We start from the raw sequence: 11,268 nt of genomic DNA on the forward strand, positions 1-11,268 counted from the left end.
TTGTGACTAACCTATTGAACAAAATAGCCAAGATTAACGTCATGTGAACCACACACATAAAATGTAACTTGCTAACGCTGCTGGAGTCAATAAGTCGACTAACTTACTGCTAGCTATGCTATGCAATGCAACATGAGTTAATTTAAGCGAGCGGCCAAAGCTTGAACTTACCCTTACAGAAATAGACATGTTGAAACATGAATGTATTTCAATAGTACACTCTGTTATATCATCATTTGCGATTTTTGCTGGCCTTTGTTCAATATACTTTCCATTAGGTTATGGAATAAATGGTAGCTGAGACTGTTTTACAGTAACCAACATCTTGTTTGGCGCGTCTTGTTGTCTACTTCTTCTCACGATTTCAAAGACTACCTTCCCGAAAGTTTAGCGCGCTATTGCCACCTCGCGACCACAGAAGACCAGTTGCCACCGTCAATTCAGCATGGGGATGGCAGGATGGGTAATGATGAATTATGAGTGTAAACCGGGTCAGTATGCATACATTGCCCTACAGTTAACAGAAGTTTCAGTTTCGCTAATGTACTGTAGACCTAGTCCACATTTAGAATGTACAGTGTTTAAGACTCCACTGTGTAGTCTCCAGATACAATTTACATTTGAGACAAAGCCATTACACTGATTTATGTGGGTATACATGTGTGTATGTACAGTATGTACCGGTATTCATGTATGTATGTATGTATGTATGTATGTATATATGTCTAAGTTTATTTATTCCATTTATTGTAAAAGCATCTTACAATGATGTTTTATCAGTGTTCGTGTTCTCAAACCCTTGGTGTTAGCACCTTGATCTTGCAGTTAAACTAGTTAACCAATTAGGTTTTTAAGAGTGCAATTTGTCCTTTCGAGCATTGAAGAACCTTCAAAGTTTATTTTCTCTACCAGTCTCATTTACATCACTTTGTTTATTGTCTAATTGTCACACTGTTTTATGTCAAAATCCATTATTTTGGCCCAGTACATTCTTTAAACAGGGTTCATTGGTTGAGGATGAACAAGGCAAGAATATTTCAATGGATCCATTTACCGCTTAGGTCAGTCTCATGAGGGTGCATTTTAAAATGGCCTCCAGGTCTCTAGTAGGTTGCTCTCATATCCATATCAGTATTGATCCGTATTGTACTTAGATTATTTTTATCTCACAAACGGACTCCCTAACAGTGTCCACTCAGTCAATCAGTTTTGCAATACAAACTAAGAAATGTCCATCTCCACTACAGCATACTTTTTTTTTGCAACGAATTCTGTAGAATAAAATGTACATGTGAAACAAGCATTTTTTTTCCCAAGTTTAAATTAATATAATGTGAAATTAATTTTACAAAGGAATGCAATACAATATTGTCCTTTAAAGTGAAGGGTTTATTACAGCAAATCCATCCAAATCAGCAGGGTAAACATACAAAAACACAGCTCACTAAACATTGTTTTTTTTTTATTTTTTATTAAATATGTAAAAAGCAGGTCAAGTTATTCACAAATAAAATGCAAACATGCAACACATTTTGGGGAATGCATAATGAGTGGGCTATTGAAAAGAAGAAAAAAAAACATTGTCTATAATTATTAACAATACATGTTTACATTCCTTTTCATTGTACACAATATATGACTAAAGCGGTGAGCTGCAGAGTTTAGTTGTCATGGAAATAAATGCAATATCATGAAAAAGTATACTATGCACTGGGATACTCTTATGCCATATACGTATAACTTGGTGATCTGCCTGGTATTTTTGCTAAAAACCTGTGGTTCAAAATTATATTAAAACATCTTTAATATACATGGTTTGTTTCAGGTAACTGGACGGTGAGGGATGGTTTTCTTCTTTCCTTTTTTTTTTACTGGACACTGCAATGACACGCTTTACACGATTGAATGCGCATCAAGACAACAGATTGCAATGCTGCCCATTTAAGACATTACAATACATATAATTCATTTAAAATTGCAGCACCCTGTTACGGTGAAAGTCTAGCTTTGCTGTTCTCATGAATGCACGGATTGCGGTATGACAAGGTATCTGCCGTGACTATCAGAAAGGGAAAATGGGTCATGCTCACAAACTGGCTTAGTAAACCTAGTTTATGGACAAGGATACCCTCTCGGATCCAGGAGCAAGCAGAGTGTTCTAGAAGCATATTTCTAACAGTTAAGAGAAGCAAAATTCAGAGCATTAGGGAGTTCCACAGGCCCTTCTACAAGCCTTACCGGACTATGCTTATTGCATTGTTCTTTTTTTCCTGATTACTACACTTGATATGTAAAAACATGGAAAAGACAAATAAAAAAAATGCATGAAGAGGATACTGCCAACGGATATAAGCTATCCATCCTTCACAAACACGGCCTCACAAAAGAAGTTGGGGAACTTCTTGCTTCAGGCAAAGAGTCCTTGATTTAAAAAAAGACAATCAGGATGGTCGGAGCATGTGGACCCTTCAGGAAAGGAGGGACATGACACGGACAGGATGCAGCGTCTCAAACCAATGATAGTCACCAAAGGAAAAACAAACAGTATGCGTCGACGTAGTGAATAAAAAAAGGAAGGACAGGGGGTGCTTCTAGGATGCTTTATGTGCTCAATCCTCAGGACAACCAAAAAACCGAATGATGAAAAAAATGAACCAAAAAAATACTGGGATTTTAAAAACAGTTCTCATGAAACAGAAAGGAGTTGCACTCTCCCTGGAGCTCAGTACTCATCTTGCTCCTCTGGTTCTTGAGCCAACTCCTCTCTGCCATGGGCCTCTGCCTCTTCCCCGAGTTCAGCTCCTGCCTCCTGCCGTGGGGAACATGAGGAGGAACTCAACACGAGCCTGCATTCCTGGCCCACATGCACACTCAGCTCAACTGCATCAGGTGTAATGTTAGCGTGCATGCTTGCCATGTGAGACATGTTGCACAACACAGCATTTATTAATGCAACATGCCCTGCCAAAATATGCCTATGAACTGTTTGCAACCTAGAAAGTCAGAAACTGAAAAACAGTACTTTGGAGGATTTATAAAAATATTTAAAGGTCTCAAGAGCCATCTTAAATACAGTACATGCAGTAAAACCTACTGAAAGAGTAGAGGGAAGAATTTTCCATTATTCTAACCCAAAACCTCCAATTAAAGGGTGTTTTTAAGTCTTATCTTACAAAACATTGAGGTCCTTTACTCAAACCAACTTGTACCTAGTTTACGTATTAGATATGTTTAATCTGCGCATGCATGACCTTAACTGTGAGACAGAGACATAATTGGTACTTACATTCTCGTCTGCCGAGTACAGGACTTCCATCAGTCGGTCAAGAAAAGGGGTGTTCTCTGGACCGTGCTCCTGAGCGAGGAGCTCCACCTCCCGCAGCTTCCCGAAGTAGAAGTCCCTCTCCTTCTCCACGCCCTCCAGTGCCAGCTTCATCGTGTTTAACTGCAGATCACAGGACACAGGATACACCTGAATGATACCACTTTACTAGAGAGCTGAATCATTCATCTACTTGTTCATCTATCTCTCTGCATGCCACACCAGCTGGAAGCGCTGGTCCCATTACCCAAAAGTAGTGATATATTGGATATATTTACACAACTATCACTTGCTGGGTAAAAACATCTGTTAAATGACTAAATGTAATGAGGGTTACAATTATTGTCGGTAATTCCATCAGCACATGTAAGCTTATACATGATTGCAAGTGATGACAGTGTATGACTATGTTATATGTACACTATAATAGTAGTATACACTTGCATATGAATACAATTGTATTAAGATTAAGGTTTGAGGTGCATTTAGTAGGAACAGCAGGTAGGAAGTGCAGACCTGATCTCCGAGCTGTGTCACTTGGGCCTCGAGTTCCTTCTCTCCCCTTGCAGGAATTGATGAGGTCACAGGGGCTCGCTTGGCTGAGGAGGGCCGAGATGTCGGTGTTGACGATTTGGGGGTTGAACTGGACGATCTGGTAGCTCCTGGACACAAATGCATAATAAGCTAGTTTCCGGGAGGGGGTGATGACTTTAGACACAACATGAGCAAGGACTGTTTTCCCACTGATATACACTCAAATCAATAGTTTGTTAAGAGTTATCAGTGGTATACTTAATAGCATCATGCATCTTGAGAAACTGAACATTTTTAAATTGACATGAAGCTCCACATGAATGCCTGGATGGAACCCGAGGCGTTACCTGCTGTGGGGGAGCTCGCTGCATGGTGGGACTTCTTTGGCAGGTTGAAGATCTGCTCGCCAGGGTCGGGCGGAGGAAGGGCATCTTGTCCCTGTCTGGCCTCGAGTGGGTCATACTCCTTGCCATCATAGTTGGCATCAAAAAACTTCTTGAACCACTGGATGAAGTCAAGGTTGTCCTGAAATCGTCCTTTTACAAGCTTCTCTACAGGAATGATCTTTGAGAAGGAAAAAAAAGCAGTCTGACTAAACACTACACCAACATAAATAGTTTTAAACATGTATACATTCCCAAAAAAACATTGCACCAGGTATTGTACTTTTATGTACAGTATGTGTGTATAGAAATCAATATTTCACGAACATAAATCACTTTCAAATCACATCTGTTATGAAACTTAGCCTCTTCATGTTCATTTCACGAAAACCTTCTACATAGTAGAGGCCTGCACTCGAGCGGGAGTACCACTAGTCCAGGACGCAAGCGTGCGGCGCAGGACTAATTTTGGAGTGCGCGTTCGGGCGGGAAGAAACTGATACGTGTCCATGAGTGGGATAAAGACATGATGTGCTGGACTCCCGCAAAATATAAATATATGTATAAAATCAAATAAAAGTAGTATTTTTAAACAGAATTGTATTCGTGTTTGCACTAGAGCAGCGAGCAATAACCTGTGTTTAACAAAAACAGGCAGGACAGGATCTTGAGAGAGCGGGACTGAAAAATGCATCCCAGGCAGACCTCTACTACACAGCACTACCGATCACTTGCACAGCCATTCACTGATGTTCATCTACTAAATTAAGTACATGTTTGGGCAGACTGGCATCCAGCTGAAAACTCTGTGGCCTTCATCCACTCACCTTGTCCACATTCATCCTTTTGAAAGAGGCCTGCAGCAGCTTGAAGTTGTGGATGTATTCATGCTCCAGCTTGGCTTGGAACTTGACCTTCTTAAGACTGATGCAGCCAGGAAACAGCAGATCCATAAACTGGCAGTAGGCTGCCCCTACAAAGACAAAGCAAAAGCTACTACATTTAAACTGTATGTGTGTGTGTGTATGTGTGTGTGTGTGTGTGTGTGTGTGGGTATGTGTGTGTGTGTTTATGTGCGTGTGTATGTGCGTGTGTATGTGCGTGTGTATGTGTGTGTATGTCTGTATGTGTGTGTTGACTCCAGGGGCTTCGATTTCCATATAGTTGAGTGCCATTAGGCCTCACCAAGATAGGCTTCTGACAGATTCGGTCTCTGATTTAACTCAGAATGCCAACAGCATTCCATTAGGTCAACTGTTACCACATCCCTGGCTGTCAAACGATTGTGCACTACAACGATCAATAAACTAAAACATCTATTAGAACCCACAGGGTCACGCAATGCAATGGCCAGCTTGAGTTTGAATTTAAAAATGGTTACCCTATGAATACTCTTTGAGGACAACCCTTTAGCAACAGCCTCAAAATATTTTTTTGTTATGAACTATATAAGAAATATGTAGCAATAGAGGATAGTATCACAGTTGAACCATTCACTCTCTCAGAGGTAAGATATTATCAGCATAATGCCAAATGAAGCTCTATGCATAGTTTCCCAAATGTGGATAAATCAGTGTTAATTTGTAACATCCTTGTTATCTCATTCTCAGTCCATTACTCTCTAATTAGGGTAGTAGGCCAGCCATCTTCCTCCAATAGAGCACTAGAGGACATGCTTGCACTTACCTGAAGACAGCTGCTCAACTTTAGTGTAGTTGAGAGACACAAGATCGTTAACCCAGGCAGTGATGTCATGCCTGCTCATCGTCTCCTGGGTTATTGAGGTAGAATACACATTGACCGCCATCCCCCAACTGTGAAAATAATGTAAACAAAAAAACAACAACAACAATTAGTGGACTACCCTGCCTCCACTGTGCCTCATTTAGCAAATGGTTTCAGTGATGGTCGTTGTGGTTGTTCAGTGCTTGTTACACTGGTAGATTACATTTGAAACATCACAACTCTCATTTTGACACTGGGACAATAGCACATCAAAAGCACATGAAAATGCACGTGCATGTTTAAATAAAGTGGAAAATAGGCCTAGGTGTGAGGATAACCCTAATTTTACATTTCATATTTCACTTGCAAGAAATTCACTGCCCAGTGTAATCGCCTGTCCTCAATGCGGATATGGTGTAAAAATAGACATCACCTACTTCTTACTATGCTCCTTTTTCTACTAAAAAAAAAAACGTGTTACAGGAGAGGAAAGCCCCATTCAGAAGGGAAAGCATCCACAATATGGGTTTCATATTTACACTTCAGGAAATGATGTACAAGCCAGTTCATGGACAGCATTTTGGTTCTAATCACTTCTATTAAAGTTCTATTATTTCTGTTGAATTAGAGGTCATATTCACCCAGTGTGATTGCCACTGATGTCAATGAGATGAGATGGCTGAGATGGGGGAAAAATATGGATGATAAAAAAAAAATTGATAAAAAAAAAAAACATTTAAGTGAATTATCACAGTCAAGATAAAGACCAGCGTATCTTGTGTGAGTCCCTAAACATGGCCTGAACAGGCCTATATCGATTCCATTTCTGGGAAGGTTCGCATAGAATAGAGTTTGGTGTCTGGAAAAAGACACCTACCATGAACTTTACAATTTAGAGGTCCCGCACCCTGTGGGAAGAACACAAGGATGTGAGGAAGACGCTGCATGCTCTCCCACATCTACCCCCACCCCTGACACACACAGTTTCCTACGAGCCTGTATAAGTGCCCTCTAGCCTTTGACAGGTCTTACTCCTCAGGCATCCACAATGACCTGGTGTTAACATCGGTTTATGGTAAGCAAAGGATTACATCAGGACAGGCCCTGAATGGGACAGACCCTTAGTTAATTAAAGGAATGTAAACACAAATCCATACAAATAAACCAGTCATTGTGCAACAATGCGCTAATATGTTAGAAAAAAAGGATGGCAGAGAGAGACGGGACACATATTTTTTTTTTTCAATGTCTATCGAGATAACCAACATGTCTTACATAAGCTTCTTAAAACTCCTTCCAACTGCAGGAGGCAAATATCTCCTCCCAGTTCGCCGACGCCAAAGCTTAATTAGCTTAGCTAGCGTTAAATGCTCTCTATAAAACGTTCGCTAGCTTTTGATCAGTTTACTATGATGCGACTTCGAGGGCAAGGATGGCTGAGGAGGAATTTGGGTTACCAGTGGCATTGTCCTGACACTACGAAGACACATAGAGAGTCAAATGTATCTCTATAGCGAATACTGGGTGGCAACCACATAACTACAATGGTTCAGGATTCAGAAAAACCGGGATTGCCGTTGTCGTGTCAACAAAAGCGGATGTTCCATGTCTCCACCAGCCAGCTCCAGACCAACATGCCAATTTGCTAACATTAACATTATCTATACCATTAGCAAACAAGCTAGATGTGCATGTGAGGTTAAAAATCTCCGGGGTATCTACAACTCGATTTTCATCGCAACCATTAGTTCTACCCTGTCTGACAGACAAGGCTTCACTGCGTAGGCTAATACCCGTTGATCTTATTTGTGATTGCTAATGGACGTTAGCCAGTAGCTAACGGTATCTGATGTCTGCTCTGTCAGAGGAAACGACGACCATTCTAACTCACTATTGCATTGGGTAGCAGGATAACCAGCTGGTTACCAACCTTTTATGGAGCCAATCACCTACCGCTTACTACCTAACTAATTCACTGGAAGAAAGATAGTAAGAAAGACATTTCACAATTACAGCAAACCACATTAGGTTAACAGAACTATGGTAATCAAAGGATTTGGTTTCGGGCTCTCTGCAGCAGGGCGCTAACATGATGAAGAGTGTCACATGCTGTAAGACAGAGTGTTTATACTATTTTGCTTTTCGACGTTGCTAAGTAGACAAATGTATTATCATCCCTTTTGCAGACCTAGGTTTGAAGCTAAGTTGCCAGAAATAACCACGCAAAAACGAGGCATTGCACTAGTTTACCTGTAGGCGCGCTCTCCCCGAACAGTATTTTTTCTGTAAGGAATGATGTTGGTTCCGTTGTCCGGAATGATGTCGTTGTTATTTTCTCCATTTGGGGACAGTGCTTGGGTGGGACCTGGCATTAGGTCACTAAAATATTGAACAGTTTTCTGTTCACGGTGGAGAAGCAATAGACGGTGTGTGTAACTCCTACTGCCGCACCTCTGATCGCGCTCGCCCCGATTATTCTCAGCAAATCTCTGGCTCTACAGCGACGTCACTGAAAAGCTGTCTGAAACAGCAGGGTCATGTGACCATGGGAGGGTTCCACCATAGAAACCATCCAGTTTTCCCTTATGGAAACATGAAACATTATTGTGCCCCCTCGAATAAAGTCTGTCAAAACATACAAAGGAGTTACTGAGCCTCTTAAATTGACTACTCCAGAATGACTTCCCAAAATGCTTGAACGAGTTTTGCTTCAGCAGGAGGAATGCTTCAAAGACCTGACCAAATTAACACTATATTATTGAGACTCTAATCTACTGGTTATATTGTATATGAATTATAATATAACAGTAATGCTGAGTTAAATATATTGTTGAGGGACCCTTTTCACACTACAGAGAACTACTGTACTGTAGTGGTGGGCTATCATCTCAAGTATAATGAATGATAACAAATTGAAATTCATTATCATAGATCTAGCCATGGTCTTTCTCTGGAACTCTTGACATTTTTTGGCAAAATACATGGTATTATGGTTCATTTTGATTTGCAAAACTAGTAATGATAAAACTTGACTTACAAACCGAGATGTAAAAATTTTCTTAAGACTTCTGATTAGAGTCCTTGAAGAAAAAATGTAACCATTATATTCTAAATAGAAATCCGTAAAACTAATTCCAAATTCTTAAAAACGAATGTAGCTAAAATAAATGCCCATATATTATGGCCTGTGGTTTAAGTCTACACAGAAATTGAACAGATTACCAAGCGATTCAAAATGGTATCCAGGAGGTTTTGTGCAATCGTCAATGAAATAGCACAATTATAACTCATGTACCACCATGATTTAGGCCTAACAGCCTAACAGGGAAATTGACCATTCAAAGCAGAACTGTTAAAGCAACAGCATGGAGTTCTGATTGAAAACTAGCAATCAAACTATGCAGAATCCAAAACACCACTGATAAAAGCCATGCTAGTATGATAATTCATGTCTTGGCAATATAGTTGTCCTATGAAAGCTTTTTTTTTACATTTTCGCAGGATGGTCTGACCCGAACCACAGAACTGTTTATTGCATAGACTAAGCGGCTAGTTGGAACGACAAGTGTGTTTACATGACCATATACCATGTAAATTAATTTGACGATAACAGTATTAGTTGCCTTAATAAAACATGCTTCAAAAAGTGGCAAATTGTTGCACACTGTCTCTTTAAATACAATGTATAGAATGTTACTAAGAGAACATGTTCTAAAAGTCGTGACATAAACAAACTTTAAAAACCTGGAATAGCTTTCTATAATAATTTATATAAATAAAACAAAATACATTTCACAAATGAGTGACAAGATTATGGTAACTAATTGTGTTAATAATGACAAGACAACTATCACAACTCTTACTCAAAATGCCTTTTTGTGTCAAGGATAATGGGGCTAGAAGATTTAGCTTTGAAGCCAGACCCGACTCATTTCAAGACACACCCACAGAGGATGAATGTTGTTGTTGGACCTTTTGTCCATTGTCAGTGTTATCATTAAAACTTACGCATGAAACCAACTTATTTTAATTACGTATATGATTTGATGCCAAAGCCAATGTTTCCGCAGGTACCTTTGAATACAACATGCGCACGACTGAAACTGCTGGGGAAAAAACGTTTTACAATTAGCGTATGGGGCAGATTGGACTCCTTTACAAATGCCAGATAATGTAATTATGTTTTCCTTGATATACTTTCACTCCGTTCGTTGATGAGCAACATCAAGTAGCATTCACATTAGTTATAACACCATCACAACCACGTTGTATGGTGAATTAGAGCATCCTGCCCTTCCCTGGATATATTTTTTTTCTGCAAGATTACTATGAAGTGTGTGTGCTAATAGGCTAATTCATCTTAAATCCAAACATACGGTTACATTCAACGGTAACGTGTTTGGTGTTAGGCTGAATGCATGCTTTTCAGTAGCATTAAATCTGCAATGCACTTTGCACTGGCCCAATAACCCAAAACACCGTAAAATAACCGTGTACGAATTATTGCAAGAGCTTATTAGCTAAGTGGCTACTCATGTTAGCTGCCTCTATCGGTATAATTATATTTATACCACTGCAATGAAGGACAGACAGCATAGAGTACTGTTATAATATTTTAATTACCATTAAGCTTCACAAAGCGTTTAGCCAAAACAACAAAGTTGACATTTGCTGATGTTAGTGTATTTGCTACTAAGGCTAGCTGGTTCGCTAATCAGAACAGACAAGTCGAGTTGACAAACAGCTGGTTATGCTGGTAGCTAAGCTAGCAAGCTAGTAGCCTAATAGTTCAAACTGTCATAACAAGGTGACTGATGTATAGTGAGCTACAAAACAAATCAGCTGAACTGAAACACGAAAGGTTAACGAAATAGAGAGATATAGTACATGGAGTTCAATCTTGCACACACGGCGTTGTGAAAGCCTGCGACTCACCGTTGAACTGTTACTCTTCATCCAGATGAAATATGCCAATTTCTTCGGCTTGTCACCCCACCCTCTTCCTGCTCATTGTAGGAGATGGTGACGGCGAAAAGCACACGTTTCTTATTTGACAAGAAGTTAACATTGTGTAAGCCAATTGGTGTATATGTACCGTATGTTTTATCCCGCCAATTAGAAATGAGAGCGCTGTTCAACGAATTCCAGCGGTTCCAAATTATACTCCGGCATTCACATTCATTGAAACAGCAGACCGTCGCAAATATTAGCACGATAATATTAGCAAACTGATTATTTTCATTCATTAGACAGCCATCATCTCTGTCGCTGTTACTGTCGGATCTCTCTTGGGTTGCAACAGTG

The 11,268-nt window shown here is 39.9% G+C and overlaps 2 protein-coding genes across 3 annotated transcripts in view; both read right to left on the reverse strand.

The window, feature by feature from the left end:
- Positions 1-1,261, reverse strand: part of spidr (scaffold protein involved in DNA repair) — a 55,078-nt gene extending 53,817 nt beyond the window's left edge. Inside the window, exon 1 of the mRNA XM_031562853.2 lies at positions 172-1,261. Coding sequence (XP_031418713.1) covers positions 172-189 — 18 coding nt within the window. The 5' untranslated portion in view covers positions 190-1,261. The remainder of the gene's footprint in view (positions 1-171) is intronic.
- Positions 1,262-1,368: 107 nt separating this feature from the next.
- On the reverse strand, positions 1,369-10,994 carry mapre2 (microtubule-associated protein, RP/EB family, member 2). 2 transcript variants are annotated; one of them, XM_012817561.3, is made up of 7 exons: positions 10,900-10,994; positions 5,926-6,053; positions 5,067-5,212; positions 4,204-4,420; positions 3,839-3,984; positions 3,287-3,445; positions 1,369-2,809 (listed from the first exon to the last, which is right to left on the reverse strand). In XM_012817561.3, exons 2-7 carry the CDS (start codon positions 6,044-6,046, stop codon positions 2,723-2,725), a joined length of 876 nt encoding a protein of 291 aa, XP_012673015.1. In that variant the 5' UTR covers positions 6,047-6,053; positions 10,900-10,994; the 3' UTR covers positions 1,369-2,722. The 2 variants fall into 2 exon arrangements, with proteins under 2 accessions (XP_012673015.1, XP_012673013.1); XM_012817559.3 differs by lacking the exon at positions 10,900-10,994 and adding an exon at positions 8,215-8,464.
- Positions 10,995-11,268: the final 274 nt, after the last annotated feature.

Source organism: Clupea harengus, chromosome 25 (genome assembly GCF_900700415.2).
Source record: "Clupea harengus chromosome 25, Ch_v2.0.2, whole genome shotgun sequence".
Taxonomy (NCBI): domain Eukaryota; kingdom Metazoa; phylum Chordata; class Actinopteri; order Clupeiformes; family Clupeidae; genus Clupea; species Clupea harengus.